At 32.5% G+C, this 27823-nt stretch overlaps 2 protein-coding genes across 2 annotated transcripts in view; both read left to right on the plus strand.

Moving 5' to 3' along the window:
• LOC137835577 (uncharacterized) overlaps nucleotides 1-26813 on the plus strand; it is a 73151-nt gene extending 46338 nt beyond the window's left edge. The window contains exon 2 of the mRNA XM_068644148.1: nucleotides 26330-26813. Coding sequence (XP_068500249.1) covers nucleotides 26330-26813 — 484 coding nt within the window. The remainder of the gene's footprint in view (nucleotides 1-26329) is intronic.
• Nucleotides 26814-26823: 10 nt separating this feature from the next.
• On the plus strand, nucleotides 26824-27291 carry LOC137835583 (filament-like plant protein 1). Its single transcript, XM_068644161.1, has one exon. It carries the CDS (start codon nucleotides 26824-26826, stop codon nucleotides 27289-27291), a length of 468 nt encoding a protein of 155 aa, XP_068500262.1.
• Nucleotides 27292-27823: the final 532 nt, after the last annotated feature.

The following is a 27823-nucleotide window of genomic DNA, read 5'->3' on the forward strand; positions in this document are numbered from 1 at the left end:
ATGTAAATGAAAGAAGTATTAAACAACATATCAAAACACAATTTTAACACATGAAATTGTTTTTCAAAGATATATCATAAGTGTTTTAATCAATTCAGAGACCTTAGATTGTAAAAGAAGTATTGAACATATCAAAATACAATTTGAACACATGAAATGATTTTTCAAAGGTATCATAAGTGTTTGAATCAATTAATAGACCTTAGATTGTAAAAGAAGTATTAAACATATGAAAACACAATTTTAACATATGAAATTGTTTTTCGAAGATATTCACAAGTGTTTCAATCAATTAATAGACTAAGATTGTATTAAACAGATCAAAACACAATTTTAACACATGAAATTGGTTTTCGAAGATATCATAAGTGTTTTCAATCAATTAATAGGGAAAAGAACAAGTTGCAAATATTTAGTCAACTAATACGCTTGATTTCAATAGTTAAGATACTTTTAAACTATTATTATACAGAACATTCACTTTCTTATAGTTTCCTAGGTTAACTATAAAACCTTAGAATGTAAATGAAAGAAGTATTAAACAACATATCAAAACACAATTTTAACACATGAAATTGTTTTTCAAAGATATATCATAAGTGTTTCAATCAATTAATAGACCTTAGATTGTAAAACAAGTATTGAACATATCAAAATACAATTTGAACACATGAAATGGTTTAACAAAGGTATCAAAAGTGTTTGAATCAATTAATAGACCTTAGATTGTAAAAGAAGTATTAAACATATGAAAACACAATTTTAACACATGAAATTGTTTTTCAAAGATATTCACAAGTGTTTCAATGAATTAATAGACTAAGATTGTATTAAACATATGAAAAGACAATTTTAACACATGAAATTGGTTTTTGAAGATATCATAAGTGTTTTCAATCAATTAATAGGGAAAAGAACAAGTTGCAAATATTTAGTCAACTAATACGCTTGTTTTCAATAGTTAAGATACTTTTAAACTATTATTATACAGAACATTCACTTTCTTATAGTTTCCTAGGTTAACTATAAAACCTTAGAATGTAAATGAAAGAAGTATTAAAGAACATATCAAAACACAATTTTAACACATGAAATTGTTTTTCAAAGATATATCATAAGTGTTTCAATCAATTCAGAGACCTTAGATTGTAAAAGAAGTATTGAACATATCAAAATACAATTTGAACACATGAAATGGTTTTTCAAAGGTATCATAAGTGTTTGAATCAATTAATAGACCTTAGATTGTAAAAGAAGTATTAAACATATGAAAACACAATTTTAACATATGAAATTGTTTTTCGAAGATATTCACAAGTGTTTCAATCAATTAATAGACTAAGATTGTATTAAACATATGAAAAGACAATTTTAACACATGAAATTGGTTTTCGAAGATATCATAAGTGTTTTCAATCAATTAATAGCGAACAGAACAAGTTGAAAACATTTAGTTAAGTAATACGCTTGTTTTCAATAGTTAAGATACTTTTAAACTATTATTATACAGAACATTCACTTTCTTATAGTTTCCTAGGTTAACTATAAAACCTTAGAATGTAAATGAAAGAAGTATTAAAGAACATATCAAAATACAATTTTAACACATGAAATTGTTTTTCAAAGATATATCATAAGTGTTTCAATCAATTAATAGACCTTAAATTGTAAAACAAGTATTGAACATATCAAAATACAATTTGAACACATGAAATGGTTTAACAAAGGTATCATAAGTGTTTGAATCAATTAATAGACCTTAGATTGTAAAAGAAGTATTAAACATATGAAAACACAATTTTAAAACATGAAATTGTTTTTCAAAGATATTCACAAGTGTTTCAATGAATTAATAGACTAAGATTATATTAAACATATGAAAAGACAATTTTAACACATGAAATTGGTTTTCGAAGATATCATAAGTGTTTTCAATCAATTAATAGGGAAAAGAACAAGTTGCAAATATTTAGTCAACTAATACGCTTGATTTCAATAGTTAAGATACTTTTAAACTATTATTATACAGAACATTCACTTTCTTATAGTTTCCTAGGTTAACTATAAAACCTTAGAATGTAAATGAAAGAAGTAGTAAACAACATATCAAAACACAATTTTAACACATGAAATTGTATTTCAAAGATATATCATAAGTGTTTCAATCAATTAATAGACCTTAGACTGTAAAACAAGTATTGAACATATCAAAATACAATTTGAACACATGAAATGGTTTAACAAAGGTATCATAAGTGTTTGAATCAATTAATATTTTAAAACATGAAATTGTTTTTCAAAGATATTCACAAGTGTTTCAATCAATTAATAGACTAAGATTGTATTAAACATATGAAAACACAATTTTAACACATGAAATTGGTTTTCGAAGATATCATAAGTGTTTTCAATCAATTAATAGGGAAAAGAACAAGTTGCAAATATTTAGTCAACTAATACGCTTGATTTCAATAGTTAAGATACTTTTAAACTATTATTATACAGAACATTCACTTTCTTATAGTTTCCTAGGTTAACTATAAAACCTTAGAATGTAAATGAAAGAAGTATTAAACAACATATCAAAACACAATTTTAACACATGAAATTGTTTTTCAAAGATATATCATAAGTGTTTCAATCAATTAATAGACCTTAGACTGTAAAACAAGTATTGAACATATCAAAATACAATTTGAACACATGAAATGGTTTAACAAAGGTATCATAAGTGTTTGAATCAATTAATATTTTAAAACATGAAATTGTTTTTCAAAGATATTCACAAGTGTTTCAATGAATTAATAGACTAAGATTGTATTAAACATATGAAAAGACAATTTTAACACATGAAATTGGTTTTCGAAGATATCATAAGTGTTTTCAATCAATTAATAGGGAAAAGAACAAGTTGCAAATATGTAGTCAACTAATACGTTTGATTTCAATAGTTAAGATACTTTTAAACTATTATTATACAGAACATTCACTTTCTTATAGTTTCCTAGGTTAACTATAAAACCTTAGAATGTAAATGAAAGAAGTATTAAACAACATATCAAAACACAATTTTAACACATGAAATTGTTTTTCAAAGATATATCATAAGTGTTTCAATCAATTAAGAGACCTTAGATTGTAAAAGAAGTATTGAACATATCAAAATACAATTTGAACACATGAAATGGTTTTTCAAAGGTATCATAAGTGTTTGAATCAATTAATAGACCTTAGATTGTAAAAGAAGTATTAAACATATGAAAACACAATTTTAACACATGAAATTGTTTTTCAAAGATATTCACAAGTGTTTCAATGAATTAATAGACTAAGATTGTATTAAACATATGAAAAGACAATTTTAACACATGAAATTGGTTTTCGAAGATATCATAAGTGTTTTCAATCAATTAATAGGGAAAAGAACAAGTTGCAAATATTTAGTCAACTAATACGCTTGATTTCAATAGTTAAGATACTTTTAAACTATTATTATACAGAACATTCACTTTCTTATAGTTTCCTAGGTTAACTATAAAACCTTAGAATGTAAATGAAAGAAGTATTAAACAACATATCAAAACACAATTTTAACACATGAAATTATTTTTCAAAGATATATCATAAGTGTTTCAATCAATTAATAGACCTTAGATTGTAAAACAAGTATTGAACATATCAAAATACAATTTGAACACATGAAATGGTTTAACAAAGGTATCAAAAGTGTTTGAATCAATTAATAGACCTTAGATTGTAAAAGAAGTATTAAACATATGAAAACACAATTTTAACACATGAAATTGTTTTTCAAAGATATTCACAAGTGTTTCAATGAATTAATAGACTAAGATTGTATTAAACATATGAAAAGACAATTTTAACACATGAAATTGGTTTTTGAAGATATCATAAGTGTTTTCAATCAATTAATAGGGAAAAGAACAAGTTGCAAATATTTAGTCAAGTAATACGCTTGTTTTCAATAGTTAAGATACTTTTAAACTATTATTATACAGAACATTCACTTTCTTATAGTTTCCTAGGTTAACTATAAAACCTTAGAATGTAAATGAAAGAAGTATTAAACAACATATCAAAACACAATTTTAACACATGAAATTGTTTTTCAAAGATATATCATAAGTGTTTCAATCAATTCAGAGACCTTAGATTGTAAAAGAAGTATTGAACATATCAAAATACAATTTGAACACATGAAATGATTTTTCAAAGGTATCATAAGTGTTTGAATCAATTAATAGACCTTAGATTGTAAAAGAAGTATTAAACATATGAAAACACAATTTTAACATATGAAATTGTTTTTCGAAGATATTCACAAGTGTTTCAATCAATTAATAGACTAAGATTGTATTAAACAGATCAAAACACAATTTTAACACATGAAATTGGTTTTCGAAGATATCATAAGTGTTTTCAATCAATTAATAGGGAAAAGAACAAGTTGCAAATATTTAGTCAACTAATACGCTTGATTTCAATAGTTAAGATACTTTTAAACTATTATTATACAGAACATTCACTTTCTTATAGTTTCCTAGGTTAACTATAAAACCTTAGAATGTAAATGAAAGAAGTATTAAACAACATATCAAAACACAATTTTAACACATGAAATTGTTTTTCAAAGATATATCATAAGTGTTTCAATCAATTAATAGACCTTAGATTGTAAAACAAGTATTGAACATATCAAAATACAATTTGAACACATGAAATGGTTTAACAAAGGTATCAAAAGTGTTTGAATCAATTAATAGACCTTAGATTGTAAAAGAAGTATTAAACATATGAAAACACAATTTTAACACATGAAATTGTTTTTCAAAGATATTCACAAGTGTTTCAATGAATTAATAGACTAAGATTGTATTAAACATATGAAAAGACAATTTTAACACATGAAATTGGTTTTTGAAGATATCATAAGTGTTTTCAATCAATTAATAGGGAAAAGAACAAGTTGCAAATATTTAGTCAACTAATACGCTTGTTTTCAATAGTTAAGATACTTTTAAACTATTATTATACAGAACATTCACTTTCTTATAGTTTCCTAGGTTAACTATAAAACCTTAGAATGTAAATGAAATAAGTATTAAAGAACATATCAAAACACAATTTTAACACATGAAATTGTTTTTCAAATATATATCATAAGTGTTTCAATCAATTCAGAGACCTTAGATTGTAAAAGAAGTATTGAACATATCAAAATACAATTTGAACACATGAAATGGTTTTTCAAAGGTATCATAAGTGTTTGAATCAATTAATAGACCTTAGATTGTAAAAGAAGTATTAAACATATGAAAACACAATTTTAACATATGAAATTGTTTTTCGAAGATATTCACAAGTGTTTCAATCAATTAATAGACTAAGATTGTATTAAACATATGAAAAGACAATTTTAACACATGAAATTGGTTTTCGAAGATATCATAAGTGTTTTCAATCAATTAATAGGGAAAAGAACAAGTTGCAAATATTTAGTCAACTAATACGCTTGATTTCAATAGTTAAGATACTTTTAAACTATTATTATACAGAATATTCACTTTCTTATAGTTTCCTAGGTTAACTATAAAACCTTAGAATGTAAATGAAAGAAGTATTAAACAACATATCAAAACACAATTTTAACACATGAAATTGTATTTCAAAGATATATCATAAGTGTTTCAATCAATTAATAGACCTTAGACTGTAAAACAAGTATTGAACATATCAAAATACAATTTGAACACATGAAATGGTTTAACAAAGGTATCATAAGTGTTTGAATCAATTAATATTTTAAAACATGAAATTGTTTTTCAAAGATATTCACAAGTGTTTCAATCAATTAATAGACTAAGATTGTATTAAACATATGAAAACACAATTTTAACACATGAAATTGGTTTTCGAAGATATCATAAGTGTTTTCAATCAATTAATAGAGAAAAGAACAAGTTGCAAATATTTAGTCAACTAATACGCTTGATTTCAATAGTTAAGATACTTTTAAACTATTATTATACAGAACATTCACTTTCTTATAGTTTCCTAGGTTAACTATAAAACCTTAGAATGTAAATGAAAGAAGTATTAAACAACATATCAAAACACAATTTTAACACATGAAATTGTTTTTCAAAGATATATCATAAGTGTTTCAATCAATTAATAGACCTTAGACTGTAAAACAAGTATTGAACATATCAAAATACAATTTGAACACATGAAATGGTTTAACAAAGGTATCATAAGTGTTTGAATCAATTAATATTTTAAAACATGAAATTGTTTTTCAAAGATATTCACAAGTGTTTCAATGAATTAATAGACTAAGATTGTATTAAACATATGAAAAGACAATTTTAACACATGAAATTGGTTTTCGAAGATATCATAAGTGTTTTCAATCAATTAATAGGGAAAAGAACAAGTTGCAAATATGTAGTCAACTAATACGCTTGATTTCAATAGTTAAGATACTTTTAAACTATTATTATACAGAACATTCACTTTCTTATAGTTTCCTAGGTTAACTATAAAACCTTAGAATGTAAATGAAAGAAGTATTAAACAACATATCAAAACACAATTTTAACACATGAAATTGTTTTTCAAAGATATATCATAAGTGTTTCAATCAATTAAGAGACCTTAGATTGTAAAAGAAGTATTGAACATATCAAAATACAATTTGAACACATGAAATGGTTTTTCAAAGGTATCATAAGTGTTTGAATCAATTAATAGACCTTAGATTGTAAAAGAAGTATTAAACATATGAAAACACAATTTTAACACATGAAATTGTTTTTCAAAGATATTCACAAGTGTTTCAATGAATTAATAGACTAAGATTGTATTAAACATATGAAAAGACAATTTTAACACATGAAATTGGTTTTCGAAGATATCATAAGTGTTTTCAATCAATTAATAGGGAAAAGAACAAGTTGCAAATATTTAGTCAACTAATACGCTTGATTTCAATAGTTAAGATACTTTTAAACTATTATTATACAGAACATTCACTTTCTTATAGTTTCCTAGGTTAACTATAAAACCTTAGAATGTAAATGAAAGAAGTATTAAACAACATATCAAAACACAATTTTAACACATGAAATTGTTTTTCAAAGATATATCATAAGTGTTTCAATCAATTAATAGACCTTAGATTGTAAAACAAGTATTGAACATATCAAAATACAATTTGAACACATGAAATGGTTTAACAAAGGTATCAAAAGTGTTTGAATCAATTAATAGACCTTAGATTGTAAAAGAAGTATTAAACATATGAAAACACAATTTTAACACATGAAATTGTTTTTCAAAGATATTCACAAGTGTTTCAATGAATTAATAGACTAAGATTGTATTAAACATATGAAAAGACAATTTTAACACATGAAATTGGTTTTTGAAGATATCATAAGTGTTTTCAATCAATTAATAGGGAAAAGAACAAGTTGCAAATATTTAGTCAAGTAATACGCTTGTTTTCAATAGTTAAGATACTTTTAAACTATTATTATACAGAACATTCACTTTCTTATAGTTTCCTAGGTTAACTATAAAACCTTAGAATGTAAATGAAAGAAGTATTAAACAACATATCAAAACACAATTTTAACACATGAAATTGTTTTTCAAAGATATATCATAAGTGTTTCAATCAATTCAGAGACCTTAGATTGTAAAAGAAGTATTGAACATATCAAAATACAATTTGAACACATGAAATGATTTTTCAAAGGTATCATAAGTGTTTGAATCAATTAATAGACCTTAGATTGTAAAAGAAGTATTAAACATATGAAAACACAATTTTAACATATGAAATTGTTTTTCGAAGATATTCACAAGTGTTTCAATCAATTAATAGACTAAGATTGTATTAAACAGATCAAAACACAATTTTAACACATGAAATTGGTTTTCGAAGATATCATAAGTGTTTTCAATCAATTAATAGGGAAAAGAACAAGTTGCAAATATTTAGTCAACTAATACGCTTGATTTCAATAGTTAAGATACTTTTAAACTATTATTATACAGAACATTCACTTTCTTATAGTTTCCTAGGTTAACTATAAAACCTTAGAATGTAAATGAAAGAAGTATTAAACAACATATCAAAACACAATTTTAACACATGAAATTGTTTTTCAAAGATATATCATAAGTGTTTCAATCAATTAATAGACCTTAGATTGTAAAACAAGTATTGAACATATCAAAATACAATTTGAACACATGAAATGGTTTAACAAAGGTATCAAAAGTGTTTGAATCAATTAATAGACCTTAGATTGTAAAAGAAGTATTAAACATATGAAAACACAATTTTAACACATGAAATTGTTTTTCAAAGATATTCACAAGTGTTTCAATGAATTAATAGACTAAGATTGTATTAAACATATGAAAAGACAATTTTAACACATGAAATTGGTTTTTGAAGATATCATAAGTGTTTTCAATCAATTAATAGGGAAAAGAACAAGTTGCAAATATTTAGTCAACTAATACGCTTGTTTTCAATAGTTAAGATACTTTTAAACTATTATTATACAGAACATTCACTTTCTTATAGTTTCCTAGGTTAACTATAAAACCTTAGAATGTAAATGAAAGAAGTATTAAAGAACATATCAAAACACAATTTTAACACATGAAATTGTTTTTCAAATATATATCATAAGTGTTTCAATCAATTCAGAGACCTTAGATTGTAAAAGAAGTATTGAACATATCAAAATACAATTTGAACACATGAAATGGTTTTTCAAAGGTATCATAAGTGTTTGAATCAATTAATAGACCTTAGATTGTAAAAGAAGTATTAAACATATGAAAACACAATTTTAACATATGAAATTGTTTTTCGAAGATATTCACAAGTGTTTCAATCAATTAATAGACTAAGATTGTATTAAACATATGAAAAGACAATTTTAACACATGAAATTGGTTTTCGAAGATATCATAAGTGTTTTCAATCAATTAATAGGGAAAAGAACAAGTTGCAAATATTTAGTCAACTAATACGCTTGATTTCAATAGTTAAGATACTTTTAAACTATTATTATACAGAATATTCACTTTCTTATAGTTTCCGAGGTTAACTATAAAACCTTAGAATGTAAATGAAAGAAGTATTAAACAACATATCAAAACACAATTTTAACACATGAAATTGTATTTCAAAGATATATCATAAGTGTTTCAATCAATTAATAGACCTTAGACTGTAAAACAAGTATTGAACATATCAAAATACAATTTGAACACATGAAATGGTTTAACAAAGGTATCATAAGTGTTTGAATCAATTAATATTTTAAAACATGAAATTGTTTTTCAAAGATATTCACAAGTGTTTCAATCAATTAATAGACTAAGATTGTATTAAACATATGAAAACACAATTTTAACACATGAAATTGGTTTTCGAAGATATCATAAGTGTTTTCAATCAATTAATAGAGAAAAGAACAAGTTGCAAATATTTAGTCAACTAATACGCTTGATTTCAATAGTTAAGATACTTTTAAACTATTATTATACAGAACATTCACTTTCTTATAGTTTCCTAGGTTAACTATAAAACCTTAGAATGTAAATGAAAGAAGTATTAAACAACATATCAAAACACAATTTTAACACATGAAATTGTTTTTCAAAGATATATCATAAGTGTTTCAATCAATTAATAGACCTTAGACTGTAAAACAAGTATTGAACATATCAAAATACAATTTGAACACATGAAATGGTTTAACAAAGGTATCATAAGTGTTTGAATCAATTAATATTTTAAAACATGAAATTGTTTTTCAAAGATATTCACAAGTGTTTCAATGAATTAATAGACTAAGATTGTATTAAACATATGAAAAGAAAATTTTAACACATGAAATTGGTATTCGAAGATATCATAAGTGTTTTCAATCAATTAATAGGGAAAAGAACAAGTTGCAAATATGTAGTCAACTAATACGCTTGATTTCAAAAGTTAAGATACTTTTAAACTATTATTATACAGAACATTCACTTCCTTATAGTTTCCTAGGTTAACTATAAAACCTTAGAATGTAAATGAAAGAAGTATTAAACAACATATGAAAACACAATTTTAACACATGAAATTGTTTTTCAAAGATATATCATAAGTGTTTCAATCAATTAAGAGACCTTAGATTGTAAAAGAAGTATTGAACATATCAAAATACAATTTGAACACATGAAATGGTTTTTCAAAGGTATCATAAGTGTTTGAATCAATTAATAGACCTTAGATTGTAAAAGAAGTATTAAACATATGAAAACACAATTTTAACCCATGAAATTGTTTTTCAAAGATATTCACAAGTGTTTCAATGAATTAATAGACTAAGATTGTATTAAACATATGAAAAGACAATTTTAACACATGAAATTGGTTTTTGAAGATATCATAAGTGTTTTCAATCAATTAATAGGGAAAAGAACAAGTTGCAAATATTTAGTCAACTAATACGCTTGTTTTCAATAGTTAAGATACTTTTAAACTATTATTATACAGAACATTCACTTTCTTATAGTTTCCTAGGTTAACTATAAAACCTTAGAATGTAAATGAAAGAAGTATTAAAGAACATATCAAAACACAATTTTAACACATGAAATTGTTTTTCAAATATATATCATAGGTGTTTCAATCAATTCAGAGACCTTAGATTGTAAAAGAAGTATTGAACATATCAAAATACAATTTGAACACATGAAATGGTTTTTCAAAGGTATCATAAGTGTTTGAATCAATTAATAGACCTTAGATTGTAAAAGAAGTATTAAACATATGAAAACACAATTTTAACATATGAAATTGTTTTTCGAAGATATTCACAAGTGTTTCAATCAATTAATAGACTAAGATTGTATTAAACATATGAAAAGACAATTTTAACACATGAAATTGGTTTTCGAAGATATCATAAGTGTTTTCAATCAATTAATAGGGAAAAGAACAAGTTGCAAATATTTAGTCAACTAATACGCTTGATTTCAATAGTTAAGATACTTTTAAACTATTATTATACAGAATATTCACTTTCTTATAGTTTCCTAGGTTAACTATAAAACCTTAGAATGTAAATGAAAGAAGTATTAAACAACATATCAAAACACAATTTTAACACATGAAATTGTATTTCAAAGATATATCATAAGTGTTTCAATCAATTAATAGACCTTAGACTGTAAAACAAGTATTGAACATATCAAAATACAATTTGAACACATGAAATGGTTTAACAAAGGTATCATAAGTGTTTGAATCAATTAATATTTTAAAACATGAAATTGTTTTTCAAAGATATTCACAAGTGTTTCAATCAATTAATAGACTAAGATTGTATTAAACATATGAAAACACAATTTTAACACATGAAATTGGTTTTCGAAGATATCATAAGTGTTTTCAATCAATTAATAGAGAAAAGAACAAGTTGCAAATATTTAGTCAACTAATACGCTTGATTTCAATAGTTAAGATACTTTTAAACTATTATTATACAGAACATTCACTTTCTTATAGTTTCCTAGGTTAACTATAAAACCTTAGAATGTAAATGAAAGAAGTATTAAACAACATATCAAAACACAATTTTAACACATGAAATTGTTTTTCAAAGATATATCATAAGTGTTTCAATCAATTAATAGACCTTAGACTGTAAAACAAGTATTGAACATATCAAAATACAATTTGAACACATGAAATGGTTTAACAAAGGTATCATAAGTGTTTGAATCAATTAATATTTTAAAACATGAAATTGTTTTTCAAAGATATTCACAAGTGTTTCAATGAATTAATAGACTAAGATTGTATTAAACATATGAAAAGAAAATTTTAACACATGAAATTGGTATTCGAAGATATCATAAGTGTTTTCAATCAATTAATAGGGAAAAGAACAAGTTGCAAATATGTAGTCAACTAATACGCTTGATTTCAATAGTTAAGATACTTTTAAACTATTATTATACAGAACATTCACTTTCTTATAGTTTCCTAGGTTAACTATAAAACCTTAGAATGTAAATGAAAGAAGTATTAAACAACATATGAAAACACAATTTTAACACATGAAATTGTTTTTCAAAGATATATCATAAGTGTTTCAATCAATTAAGAGACCTTAGATTGTAAAAGAAGTATTGAACATATCAAAATACAATTTGAACACATGAAATGGTTTTTCAAAGGTATCATAAGTGTTTGAATCAATTAATAGACCTTAGATTGTAAAAGAAGTATTAAACATATGAAAACACAATTTTAACACATGAAATTGTTTTTCAAAGATATTCACAAGTGTTTCAATGAATTAATAGACTAAGATTGTATTAAACATATGAAAAGACAATTTTAACACATGAAATTGGTTTTCGAAGATATCATAAGTGTTTTCAATCAATTAATAGGGAAAAGAACAAGTTGCAAATATTTAGTCAACTAATACGCTTGATTTCAATAGTTAAGATACTTTTAAACTATTATTATACAGAACATTCACTTTCTTATAGTTTCCTAGGTTAACTATAAAACCTTAGAATGTAAATGAAAGAAGTATTAAACAACATATCAAATCACAATTTTAACACATGAAATTGTTTTTCAAAGATATATCATAAGTGTTTCAATCAATTAATAGACCTTAGATTGTAAAACAAGTATTGAACATATCAAAATACAATTTGAACACATGAAATGGTTTAACAAAGGTATCAAAAGTGTTTGAATCAATTAATAGACCTTAGATTGTAAAAGAAGTATTAAACATATGAAAACACAATTTTAACACATGAAATTGTTTTTCAAAGATATTCACAAGTGTTTCAATGAATTAATAGACTAAGATTGTATTAAACATATGAAAAGACAATTTTAACACATGAAATTGGTTTTCGAAGATATCATAAGTGTTTTCAATCAATTAATAGGGAAAAGAACAAGTTGCAAATATTTAGTCAAGTAATACGCTTGTTTTCAATAGTTAAGATACTTTTAAACTATTATTATACAGAACATTCACTTTCTTATAGTTTCCTAGGTTAACTATAAAACCTTAGAATGTAAATGAAAGAAGTATTAAACAACATATCAAAACACAATTTTAACACATGAAATTGTTTTTCAAAGATATATCATAAGTGTTTCAATCAATTCAGAGACCTTAGATTGTAAAAGAAGTATTGAACATATCAAAATACAATTTGAACACATGAAATGGTTTAAGAAAGGTATCAAAAGTGTTTGAATCAATTAATAGACCTTAGATTGTAAAAGAAGTATTAAACATATGAAAACACAATTTTAACACATGAAATTGTTTTTCAAAGATATTCACAAGTGTTTCAATGAATTAATAGACTAAGATTGTATTAAACATATCAAAACACAATTTTAACACATGAAATTGGTTTTCAAAGATATCATAAGTGTTTTCAATCAATTAATAGCGAAAAGAACAAGTTGCAAACATTTAGTTAAGTAATACGCTTGTTTTCAATAGTTAAGATACTTTTAAACTATTATTATACAGAACATTCACTTTCTTATAGTTTCCTAGGTTAACTATAAAACCTTAGAATGTAAATGAAAGAAGTATTTAACAACATATCAAAACACAATTTTAACACATGAAATTGTTTTTCAAAGATATATCATAAGTGTTTCAATCAATTAAGAGACCTTAGATTGTAAAAGAAGTATTGAACATATCAAAATACAATTTGAACACATGAAATGGTTTTTCAAAGGTATCATAAGTGTTTGAATCAATTAATAGACCTTAGATTGTAAAAGAAGTATTAAACATATGAAAACACAATTTTAACACATGAAATTGTTTTTCGAAGATATTCACAAGTGTTTCAATCAATTAATAGACTAAGATTGTATTAAACAGATCAAAACACAATTTTAACACATGAAATTGGTTTTCGAAGATATCATAAGTGTTTTCAATCAATTAATAGCGAAAAGAACAAGTTGAAAACATTTAGTTAAGTAATACGCTTGTTTTCAATAGTTAAGATACTTTTAAACTATTATTATACAGAACATTCACTTTCTTATAGTTTCCTAGGTTAACTATAAAACCTTAGAATGTAAATGAAAGAAGTATTAAAGAACATATCAAAATACAATTTTAACACATGAAATTGTTTTTCAAAGATATATCATAAGTGTTTCAATCAATTAATAGACCTTAAATTGTAAAACAAGTATTGAACATATCAAAATACAATTTGAACACATGAAATGGTTTAACAAAGGTATCATAAGTGTTTGAATCAATTAATAGACCTTAGATTGTAAAAGAAGTATTAAACATATGAAAACAAAATTTTAACACATGAAATTGCTTTTCAAAGATATTCACAAGTGTTTCAATGAATTAATAGACTAAGATTGTATTAAACATATGAAAAGACAATTTTAACACATGAAATTGGTTTTCGAAGATATCATAAGTGTTTTCAATCAATTAATAGGGAAAAGAACAAGTTGCAAATATTTAGTCAAGTAATACGCTTGTTTTCAATAGTTAAGATACTTTTAAACTATTATTATACAGAACATTCACTTTCTTATAGTTTCCTAGGTTAACTATAAAACCTTAGAATGTAAATGAAAGAAGTATTAAACAACATATCAAAACACAATTTTAACACATGAAATTGTTTTTCAAAGATATATCATAAGTGTTTCAATCAATTAATAGACCTTAAATTGTAAAACAAGTATTGAACATATCAAAATACAATTTGAACACATGAAATGGTTTAACAAAGGTATCATAAGTGTTTGAATCAATTAATAGACCTTAGATTGTAAAAGAAGTATTAAACATATGAAAACACAATTTTAACACATGAAATTGTTTTTCAAAGATATTCACAAGTGTTTCAATGAATTAATAGACTAAGATTGTATTAAACATATGAAAAGACAATTTTAACACATGAAATTGGTTTTCGAAGATATCATAAGTGTTTTCAATCAATTAATAGGGAAAAGAACAAGTTGCAAATATTTAGTCTAGTAATACGCTTGTTTTCAATAGTTAAGATACTTTTAAACTATTATTATACAGAACATTCACTTTCTTATAGTTTCCTAGGTTAACTATAAAACCTTAGAATGTAAATGAAAGAAGTATTAAACAACATATCAAAACACAATTTTAACACATGAAATTGTTTTTCAAAGATATATCATAAGTGTTTCAATCAATTAATAGACCTTAGATTGTAAAAGAAGTATTGAACATATCAAAATACAATTTGAACACATGAAATGGTTTAAGAAAGGTATCAAAAGTGTTTGAATCAATTAATAGACCTTAGATTGTAAAAAAAGTATTAAACATATGAAAACACAATTTTAACACTTGAAATTGTTTTTCAAAGATATTCACAAGTGTTTCAATGAATTAATAGACTAAGATTGTATTAAACATATCAAAACACAATTTTAACACATGAAATTGGTTTTCAAAGATATCATAAGTGTTTTCAATCAATTAATAGCGAAAAGAACAAGTTGCAAACATTTAGTTAAGTAATACGCTTGTTTTCAATAGTTAAGATACTTTTAAACTATTATTATACAGAACATTCACTTTCTTATAGTTTCCTAGGTTAACTGATCCTGCCTGTTGATCAGGACGCAAGAGCCTTGCTTCGTCAACTCTGGATCGACTTTGCACCGTGTTAGCTTCCGTCCTTCGCCTTGATTCACCTCAAGAACCTGCAAAAGACAGAACGGCGCCGCTGCGGCTGATCACGCTCCGACGCCCAAGTCAGCGACCGAACCACCAAAATACTAAGTGAAAACTAAGAACTTTAGGAACCGTGCAAAATTCTCGCTCAGCGTACTCAAGTTCTCGCAAGCGTAAAAGAAGTATTGTAAAACGCGCGTACCTCAGAAGTTCGTTAGGATTCCTTATATACCTGTGCATTTTCTCTCTCCTGACAGTTACACATCTGGACACGTGGCTCGTATCTAGCTGTACACGCGTCACCATCTGGAGCATCCTTGACTTGGGCGTCACCTCTTACTCTTCAGGCTTTCGGCTAAGTTACTTATGCAGGAAACAATTCAGCGCATAACTGCCTTGGAGCGTGATCTCTTCTGCGTGGCGAGTACGGGTGTCATCATACACACCTTCCCTGTGGTCTCGCCGGCCGCCATCATGATCTACTTCACTTGCTTCATCGTACATGCCCGGGTAAGCTGTTCCCCGACCTCGACCTCTGGCTAGCTAGGGAATGACCATCTGACGACTTCATCCTTTGCTTCGAAAGCCTGGAACAAACTTTCCTGATCCTTCGGCGATGTCATTCTCTCGGTGATCTCTGATCACTTGGTCGTCTGGGTTCGCATCTGGCGACTTCATCACAAACCTGGTGACCGCCGGTTTAAGTATGCTAGAGATCGAAGCACGCCAACTTAATGACTGGCGACTACACTAGCCCCCCGACTTCCTTCCCTTCTGCCAGCCAGGTGGCCCGTTCAACACGCCTATATAATAGCTTACTGCCACGTCATCACTTCCGACTACCTGGGCGGTACACAAGCCCCCCAGTCTTAAGCGAAGACTTGTCCAGCGAAAAGACTAAGAGGTCACGTCACTGCCGATCTACGTGGCGCTGGCACAGAATTCCAAAACGTTCGTACCCTCTGCTTTTCTGACGCTCCACCAAACCCCTTTTTCCAATCGCTCGACACGTGGCTTCATCAACGGTCATCTTCAGCTGTCGTTTGCGCTTCCAAAAACATTTGAAAAACCCTTAAACCCTTTCATTTCTACTGTTTCATCATCTCCCTGGTTTCTCAAAACGTTTTGAGTTTTCTCTGCAAACCCACAACGCTTCTCAGCTCCCTCAATCTCCAACTCCCTTCAACGCTCATCTGATCATCGAAAGGTACCTCTTTTACTTCTTCTGTTGATACTTGCTGCATTTTAACCGATTTGCATCATCCATTATCTGCCTGGTGCATACGCTGTGGGTTGTTTCCTCTTCTTCTTCCTTTTCGTAACTTAGGGCTTCGTCTTCCATTACATTCATCACAACGAACTCCCGTTCGTTCGTTTTCCATCCTTCATCCACAATCGAGTCGATCTCTGTAACCTTTGTTCATCCTTTTCCCTTTTTCCTTTGCAGTTCCCGCGATGGCTCGTACGAAAACCACCGCGAATCCTCCTCCTTCATCACGAAACCCTCCATCCCAAGCGCATAACCTACCACGAGCATCTGGTGCTCCTTCTTCCCAGGCTGAGAGGCCTGCAACCTGATGGAGGAGGGCCAAGCACACCTACCCAAGGAAGCCAAGGCCCAAGTCAAGGAGAGCGTCTAGACCAAGACCAAGGTGAGCGTCTAGGACGTGAAGGTGAGCGTCTAGGACGTGAAGGAGGGAGGCTATCCATGGAGCTAGACCGTCTAGGCCCCCTTACAAGATCAATGGCCAAACATGCTCAAACACAAGTAAATGAAGCCACAGATGGAAGAGAGAAGGCTTTGTATATGTTTGCATAAAGGCCCATTAGGGGTACTTAGTAGATAGGATAGTGTAGAAAGCACTTTTGGATGGAAACATTCTAGAATCTAGGGTTGTGTGGCCGGTCATTGCACAAGGCACATGGCTTAGAATTTAGATTTAATTTTGGTTTTCTTTTCCTTAGAATTCAGCTTAACATTTACGTCCAAGATAGCCTATAAATAGGAAGGCTATCTCATTGTATTTTTCAAGTTTAATTGAGTAAGGTTATGCTGCCATTTTTGTGCACAAGCTTTACTTCTCCTAGAAATCTAGGCTCTAAACTTCAATCCTTTCACCTTCTCCCTTGAGCTGGCCGAACCACTCAAACACCATACTCATCATGCACCTACAAGGCCAACACAACTCCTAGGAGGGTCTTGATCATCTCACCCATTGCTTCCGCACCTTATTTTCTACTTTGATTCAAGAAGAACACATGAAAATGCCATCATTTGGTATCATGAGCTTTTGGTTCTTCAAGATGAGTAGCTTGGTCTTTTAAATGTTCAGTTCTTCTTTATTTCATATTGTCATTTAAATTCCATACCTGTCTTGCTGTTTTTTACTTTTTAAATTGTTCTTGGTGTGCTTATGGAAGATCCAACCGAAGCACAATTGTTCAATTGATCTTGAACAAATTCTGTGCAGCTTGTGATAGGATTCCTTACACCATTGAGTGGCTGTTTTCTTTTAGGAATTTGAGTCCTTATTGCTTTCTTAATTTTGCTTCATTTTATGCTTTGAGTCTTTATTTTCTGAATCTATAAATGTTGTGTCAAGTCATGTGAATCCATATTTGTCAACAATTCTTAGTAGTCCTATTATTGGCTTGATTGTTTCTTGCTTTTGGGTCTTTTTAATTTGTTTGAATCTGCTGTTCTTTGATCCTTTGGTGCCTTTTTTTATTTTTAGTTTGAGTTCATATTGTGTTTAGATCATACACAATTCTATTTCACAAATTTCCATTGTGTCTAAACTTTGGTATCTTGCTGTTTTTGTTTCCAGTTTTCAGATTCCCCTGTTTACACCTTCTCTGTTTTGGCTGTTTTAACCCAGAAAAATATTTCCACCCATAGGAAAATTCTGATTTTCTGGAAAATGCAAGTTTAAAGTGTTATAGAAAAGACAAAAAAAGAATTAGGTCAAAAGAAGCAACAGAAAAAAAATGATAAATCTTTTAAGATCAGAGTGCAAATCTGAAGCGCTCCAGCTGGCATAACCGAACACCAATTTTGCAAAATTTATTAAAAAAAAATGGTGCATCCGTTTTGAGTGAATCCAAAGCCAGATTTTAGATAAGATCCTGAATATCTTGCATAACAAATTTCAGAGCCAAATTCGAAAAATACAGATCAGCATAAATCGGGGAACAAACACGTTTTCTGGCCCACAACATTTTCCAGTGGTGCTGTTTTTTTATTTGGTCATCTAATCTAGTGCTTTTCTTTAGGAATTCTTTTGTGTGCCAACCTTTTATTGAGTACCTTTAATTGTTTGCTTTAATTTCTTGAATCTCTTTCTAAGTTGTCATATTATAAATCCTTTTGGTGGTACTGTTTTCTTTGAATTAAATTTGTTTCTTGCTTTTGTTCCTTGACCTCTCTTTTTGGGTGCTGGAATTTAATTTCTCCCTTGGTGCTTATGTGCATGGAATTTGACTTGGTTTAAGGTTTAGCCCTTGTGAATAGGTGCTGGAAATTGGAGAATTAAAGCCAACATTCTAAGGAGGAGACAAAGCCAAAGCCGAAACAAGCTTTCTTGAAACAAACACTACAAACACTTAGGAGATCAACAATCAAGACAACAAAGAAGTGCACTAACCAAAAGGAGGAACAACAAAGGGAGTTTCTCTTATTTCCTTTGCAACTTGGTTTATTGTTAATTACCTTGTTAATTACGTTTAGACGGTGAGTGTGTCTTCAAGGGCTCAAAGTGTCCAAGAAGCCTCACCTAGGGCCGAATAGTATAGCATTTTTTGCTTAGTAATTGTTACTTGTTTGTAATTGCTTTTCTTGCTTTCATAGCTACGCTTTGCATGTTTAATTTTGTTTAAATTTTGTGCTAAACCGACTAGCTTTGTTGCATAGTTAGCTTGCATTGTTTTCTTGCATTTATTTCTCAACTTATTTGTGTTCTAAGTGTTTCACTAAGAGAAAGTCTTGTCTGAAGATATTGGGGGATAGTTTTTGGCAAGGAAAAGGCTTGGTACTTAAGTAGTCCTTTGTGACTCACCTCCCTTACCTGGAAAACTACCTTCTTTAACTTTCCTAAATTTTCTCAAAGTAAAACACCTATATACACAAAGTTTTAGCCATGTCTTCTTCTCCTCACTCTCCGAAGTCTATAGAAAGTGAAGTAAAATCTTTGAAAACTCTTTTGAAAGAAGTATCCCAAGCGGTACAATTGATATCTTTTAGACAATTGGAGAATGAGAACAAAATCAATGAGTTGGCTAAAGCTCAAGAAGAGAAATCACAAAAATCACAAAAATAAAAAAAAACTCATGCATCCCATTCTCAAAGTATTGAGTCTCTAGGGGAGGGAAGCCGTAGAATCAATGATTATTACCAACCACCCCCTAGAAGAACTAGGCAAAGGGAACAAGAGGTGCCAAGGGAAACAAGAGTAGACCTACCTCATTTTCATGGAAAGGAAAATGTAGAAGTATATCTAGATTGGGAGATGAAGGTAGAGCAACTCTTTGCTTGCCATAGGGTAAGTGAGGAACGAAAAGTACCCTTAGCCACCCTTAGTTTCCAAGGGAATGCCATGTATTGGTGGACCTCTCTCGAAAGAGATAGACGTCTTCATAGGGAACCTTCCATTACATATTGGAATGACCTTAGGGGAGCCCTAAGACGTCGACATATACCTTCCTACTACCATAGGGAGTTGATGGACAAGCTCCAAAGACTCCAACAAAAGAACATGAGTGTGGAAGAGTATAGGCAAAAAATGGAGCTCTACATGATGAGAGCATCCATTAGAGAAGAGGAGGAAACCACCATAGCTAGGTTCCTTAGTGGCCTATCACTTGAGATAAGAGATAGAGTAGAGCTCTTACCTTATCAAGACTTGAATGATTTGGTTCAACTTTGCATTAAAGTTGAGCAACAAAATTTGCGCAAAACCTCAAGTCAAAAGGTGAGCCCCTATTCTAGCTTTTATCCCAAGAAAGAGTTTAGAAGGGAGGGTAGTACATCCAAGGAAAAACCAAAAGAGCCTACCAAGCCCTTCACCAAAGAAACCTCAACCCCACCCATCCGAGCTAGAGATGTTAAATGTTTTAAGTGCTATGGTAGGGGGCATGTGCAAGCACAATGTCCAAACCAAAGGACTTTGTTTCTTAAAGGTGTAGATGAGTACACTAGTGGCGAGGATGAGCCTAGTGAGAGAGAGGAAGGGGGAGAGGATGAGAGGGTAGCTCCACTAGAGGGAGAATTGCTTATGATTAGGAGAACCCTCAACAATCACCCTAGCACATCCATTGAAACACAAAGAGAGAACATATTTCATACAAGATGCAATGTTTTAGAAAACATATGCTCTCTCATTGTGGATAGTGGTTCTAGTTGTAATTGTTGTAGTGCTAGGATGGTTGAAAAGCTTAAGCTACAAGTGGTTCCCCACCCAAAACCTTACAAACTTCAATGGCTTAATGAAAATGGGGAACTACATGTAGACAAGCAAGTGGAAATCAAGTTTTCCATAGGGAACTACAAAGACAAAGTTTTATGTGATGTAGTGCCTATGGAAGCTTGTCATATTTTATTAGGGAGACCATGGCAATTTGATAAGAAAACCTTGCATGATGGTCTCACTAACGAAATTTCCTTCACCCATAAGTATAAAAAGTTTGTACTTAGTCCTTTACCACATTCTCAAGTGGTAAAAGACCAAATACAAATGAAGCAAAAGAGGGATGAGGAAAACAAAAAAAAAGAGCGCTAGAAAAAGAGAAAATCCTTAGGGATAGGAAGGCGTGGGAGAAGAGTGTTCCTTCCCACAAGGTTGGTCAACAAGCAAAGCCTCTTGAAAACGTCTTTGAAAACTTGCTTCTTGTTGAACAACAAAGCCTTATCTTGTGTAAAGGAGCACTTACATGCACTGCCACAAGTAGTGAACTTATGAATTTACCTCCTCAAATCGAAAATCTTTTGAGTGAATTTGAAGATCTATTCTCACAAGAAGGACCCATTTGGCTTCCTCCTCTAAGGGGAATAGAACATCAAATTGACTTTATCCCGGGGGCAAGCCTACCAAATAGGCCTGCTTATAGAACCAACCCCGAGGAAACTAAGGAGATAGAATCACAAGTTCAAGACTTGTTGGAGAAGGGTTGGGTTCAAAAGAGCCTAAGCCCTTGTGCTGTACCTGTCTTGTTGGTGCCAAAAAAAGATGGAAAATGGCGTATGTGTTGTGATTGTAGAGCAATCAACAACATCACCATCAAGTATAGGCATCCAATCCCGAGGCTTGATGATATGCTTGATGAATTGCATGGGTCAACTCTATTCTCCAAGATTGACCTTAAAAGTGGATATCACCAAATTCGAATCAAGGAGGGTGATGAGTGGAAAACCGCTTTTAAGACCAAATTTGGATTATATGAGTGGTTGGTGATGCCCTTTGGGCTTACTAACGCTCCAAGCACATTCATGAGGCTTATGAATCACACCTTGAGGGATTGTATAGGTAAATATGTAGTAGTTTACTTTGATGATATCTTAGTATATAGTAAAACCCTAGAAGACCATCTAAGCCACCTTAGGGAAGTTCTTCTAGTCCTTAGGAAAAATAGTCTTTTTGCCAATAGGGATAAGTGTACCTTTTGTGTAGATAGTGTAGTCTTCTTAGGCTTTATAGTAAACAAAAAGGGGGTGCATGTAGATCCCGAGAAAATCAAAGCCATCCGCGAGTGGCCAACTCCACAAAATGTAAGTGATGTAAGAAGTTTTCATGGGTTAGCTAGCTTCTATAGAAGGTTTGTGCCTAATTTTTCTAGCCTAGCTTCTCCTTTGAATGAACTTGTAAAAAAAGATGTTGCATTTTGTTGGAATGAAAAGCATGAGCAAGCCTTTCAAAGGCTAAAAGCTCAACTCACCAATGCACCCATCCTATCTCTCCCAAATTTTTCCAAAAATTTTGAGATAGAGTGTGATGCATCGGGGGTAGGCATAGGTGCGGTTTTGTTGCAAGGTGGACACCCCATTGCTTATTTTAGTGAAAAACTCCATGGTGCCACCCTCAACTACCCCACCTATGACAAAGAGCTCTATGCTCTTGTGCGAGCCCTAAAGACTTGGGAACACTACCTTGTGTCCAAAGAATTTGTTATCCATAGTGATCACGAGTCTTTAAAATATTTAAAGGGCCAACACAAGCTCAATAAGAGACATGCTAAATGGATGGAATTTCTTGAACAATTTCCTTATGTAATCAAATACAAGAAAGGGAGCACCAATATAGTGGCCGATGCTCTTTTAAGACGACACACACTCTTTTCAAAACTAGGTGCCCAAATTCTTGGATTTGACCACATAAGAGAGCTTTACCAAGAAGATCACGAACTCTCATCCATCTATGCCCAATGTCTACATAGAGCACAAGGAGGTTACTATGTGTCCGAGGGATATCTTTTTAAATAAGGAAAACTTTGCATTCCCCAAGGAACACATAGAAAACTCCTTGTCAAAGAATCACATGAAGGGGGACTCATGGGCCATTTTGGAGTTGATAAGACTCTAGATGTTTTAAAAGCAAAATTTTGTTGGCCACACATGAGGAAAGATGTCCAACGACATTGTTCTAGATGTATCTCATGTTTAAAAGCAAAGTCTAGAACAATGCCGCATGGACTCTACACCCCTTTGCCGATTGCAAATGCTCCTTGGGAAGACATTAGCATGGACTTCATTTTAGGACTTCCTAGGACTGCAAGAGGCCATGACTCTATCTTTGTGGTAGTGGACCGTTTTAGCAAAATGTCCCACTTTATTCCATGCCACAAAGTAGATGATGCTCAAAATATTTCTAAACTCTTCTTTAGAGAAGTGGTGAGACTCCATGGTCTCCCTAGAAGTATAGTGTCCGATAGAGATCCCAAGTTTATAAGCCACTTCTGGAAAACTCTTTGGGGTAAACTTCGAACAAGACTACAATTTTCAACTTCTTGTCATCCTCAAACGGATGGGCAAACCGAAGTAGTCAATAGATCTCTTGGAACTATGCTTAGGGCTATCATGAAGGGCAGCCGCAAATCTTGGGATGAGTACCTTCCCCACATTGAATTTGCTTACAATAGAGTAGTTCACAAGACTACTAATGCTTCTCCTTTTGAGGTAATATATGGTTTTAATCCTCTCACGCCCATGGATTTGATACCCCTTCCTAATCCACAAGATTTTGTGCATAAGGAAGGAGTACTCAAAGCTGATTTTGTCAAGAAAATGCATGAGAAGATTAAAATTCAAATACAACAACAAAATGAGAAGTACACAAAATACAACAACAAAGGGAAGAGAGAAATAATTTTTGAGGAAGGAGACTTAGTTTGGCTTCACCTTCGCAAAGATAGATTTCCAAATCAAAGGAAGTCCAAAGTAAGTCCCCGAGGTGATGGACCTTTCCAAGTTCTCAAGCGAGTCAACAACAATGCATATAAGTTGGACCTACCTCTTGAATATGGAGTACATGACACTTTTAATGTAATTGATCTTTCTCCATTTGTAGGTACCAATGACGATGACGACCTGGATTTGAGGACAAATCCTTTCCAAGGGGGAGGGGATGATGGAGGAGGGCCAAGCACACCTACCCAAGGAAGCCAAGGCCCAAGTTAAGGAGAGCGTCTAGACCAAGACCAAGGTGAGCGTCTAGGACGTGAAGGAGGGAGGCTATCCATGGAGCTAGACCGTCTAGGCCCCCTTACAAGATCAATGGCCAAACATGCTCAAACACAAGTAAATGAAGCCACGGATGGAAGAGAGAAGGCTTTGTATATGTTTGCATAAAGGCCCATTAGGGGTACTTAGTAGATAGGATAGTGTAGAAAGCACTTTTGGATGGAAACATTTTAGAATCTAGGGTTGTGTGGCCGGTCATTGCACAAGGCACATGGCTTAGAATTTAGATTTAATTTTGGTTTTCTTTTCCTTAGAATTCAACTTAACATTTACGTCCAAGATAGCCTATAAATAGGAAGGCTATCTCATTGTATTTTTCAAGTTTAATTGAGTAAGGTTATGCTGCCATTTTTGTGCACAAGCTTTACTTCTCCTAGAAATCTAGGCTCTAAACTTCAATCCTTTCACCTTCTCCCTTGAGCTGGCCGAACCACTCAAACACCATACTCATCATGCACCTACAAGGCCAACACAACTCCTAGGAGGGTCTTGATCATCTCACCCATTGCTTCCGCACCTTATTTTCTACTTTGATTCAAGAAGAACACATGAAAATGCCATCACAACCTCTCGTCCCAACCTCGCTCAGGCAACTCCACCAGTCGCCGGAGGAGCCTCCATTCCCACACCAGACTACAAGAAACTCTACCCGTGGGCTACCCCAACTTTGCTGAAGGAGACCTCTTCAGTAAACTCTGCATTGGCGGTGCTACGGTTGAAGAAAGGGGACGAACCCAACCTCTCGTTCCACAAGGAGCATGACGACAAACTAATGGTGCTGCCTTGCCCTCCTGACGTGCCAATCTGCGCGGATGACAAGGGGAACAACGGCGAGTCGTTCTGCTTCGTTTACACTACCCTTTTCAAGAAGGTGAAACTCAGGCTTCCCTTCACCCGTTTTGAACGGGAGTTATTAACCGAGCTTAACATTGCCGCTGCCCAGCTCCATCCCAACAGCTGGGCATTCGTGCGGGCATTTCAAATCATGTGCGCGCACTTGGGACTACCGGCCTCGGTAGACATCTTCCTTTTCTTGTTCGAGGCCAAGAATCCTGGAGACCGCCCCTGGGTGAGCTTAAACGGGATTGCTGGGAGGTCGATCCTCTCTATCTTCCAGCAATCTTACAAAGATTGGAAAGGAAAGTTCGTCCAAGTGCGCCAGAACGATCAAGACCCTTCGCTGCTCGATGGCTTTCCCTTGTACTGGGTAAACAAGGGAAGTAAGGACTCCAAAGAAAACTTCAGAAGGCCAAGAAGTCCTGACAACATGGGCGAGTTGGACAAGGACCTCTGCCTTTTCTGGAAGAGGGTAGCAGCTGCTAACATCACCATTCCCACCTCCGCAATAATCTCCTTCGAGTTCCTCGAGGGCCAACTCGAAGCTCACATAGGTTAGCACTTACCTCGACATTTAGGTTTTCGTCTTGTGTTGGAATTGATTGCGCATCTCTGTTATCTATTATTGGGCGTCCTGCTTGTTGCGCACTGGACTTGGTTTTTATTTCATGCACCATTTGTTTGTATCATTCGCACACGTACTCGTATATTTCACTTTTGCCTTCGCGCTTACTTGTATATTTTTGCACTGTGCAGATCTCATGTTGGGCAAAGGCAAATTAGCTGAACTGAGGGCGCTCGCCCGAACCCACAAGTTGGCGTCGGGTTCTCAAACCGTGCCCAACTCGGTGGTGGAGATCGCCGCTGCCCAGGGCAGATCTCCCCCTCAAGGCCCAGCTCCTCCAGAGACACTGCCCGCCCCTCAACGAAAGAAGCTCATCTTAACGAAACCAAAAAGGAAAACTCCTCAAGTGGTTCAAGAAGATGAAGAAGAGGATGATGAGGCGACTGAGGCACCTTCTTCACCACCCGCTCTCCCAACACCAACACCGCCCTCTCCCCCAGCTCCAACACCGCCCTCTCCCCCAGCTCCAACACCGCCGGTCCAAGCAATACCTTTGGCAGCTGCGCTTCCTGCGGTTGAAGGCAACGAGCCCAACTTCATGGAGAACCCTCTTAGTGCCTCAACGCCATTCGTATCTGCTGGAGAGGGTCCTCCTTCAACTGCCTCAATCGCTGAAGCTGCACCAGGTGGGGATGAAGGCGCTCACAACTCACCAATACTCATAACCGAGTCCCCCACTTCACCACCACGCCAGGAAGCCCAACTTCATCAACCAATTCAAGAGGGTGGTGGTGAGAGTCAGCACCAGGCTCCTTCAGCACCTCCACCTCCACCTGCCCCTCGTGGTCAAAGAAATCTGGGGGCCCTTCATAGCTAAACTCAAAATGATGGCAGAGGACCTCCGCTCAATCATAACAAAGGCTGTGAAGAGCTCCAACAAAAAACTCCAGGACGAGATCTCCACACTCCAAGAGGAGAATCACCTGATAAGGATCGAGGCGAAAAAGCTGTCTTGCAACCTGATGATGGCGGAGATTGATCACTCAAGGGTGGAGGACGCCATGAGTGCCGAGTTGAGGGTTGCGCGCAAGGAGGCCTCCGATCTGCGCCAGAAGCTGCACCTCCTAGCTCAAGAGAAAATCGAGCTGGAGAGCAAGTTGGTTCCTTACAGGCTTAAGGTGGCCAACTTGGAGGCATCGATGAAAGCGGATGCAGCCAAGGTGGAGAACCTTGAGAAGAGATCGGCTGATCGGGAGGTTCTCCTTGGAAAGGTCGAGAGGGAGAGGGACGACGCCGTGGACGAGCTCGCCAAGGCTCGAGAGGAAAACGAGAAGATTGCTGCAGAGCTGGCCTAGGCGCGGGGCGAAGGCAAGAAGGTTGGTCACGACCTTGCTCAGGCTCGTGGGGAAACTGAAGAACTGAAGAAGCGAGCTGACGAGCTGAAGCAGCAAACCGAGGGGCTCAAACAACAAAACGAAGAGCTTGAACTGAGCTCCGCCCAAGTCCTTGTCGCCGGATTCGACGTCGCCCTGGAGCAAGTTGCCTGCCAGTACCCCGAGCTCGACCTCTCCATGGTGTCGATATGTAACGAAGTGATGGATGGGAAGATCGTGCCTTCTGAAGATTAGTCGTCTCCCTCCATCCCTTATTCCCTGGGACCCAATGCTTGTTCCCTTTTGTACAAACCTTTCCTGTGATAACTTTTTCTTTTCTTCTTATGCATTTCGAATTGATACCACCTTTATTATAAATTTTTCCGCTTCCGCATATGGTCTCTCTGTTTACTTTGCTTCTCCTAGTAGAAACCGCTTAAACAAATTAACTTAGCGATTCTGCGGGCTCAATCGTTTACTTACTGCTTCAAACTCGAGCAAACTATCAACTTTC

The sequence above is a fragment of the Phaseolus vulgaris genome, chromosome 11 (genome assembly GCF_000499845.2).
Source record: "Phaseolus vulgaris cultivar G19833 chromosome 11, P. vulgaris v2.0, whole genome shotgun sequence".
In the NCBI taxonomy this organism is placed as follows: Eukaryota; Viridiplantae; Streptophyta; class Magnoliopsida; order Fabales; family Fabaceae; genus Phaseolus; species Phaseolus vulgaris.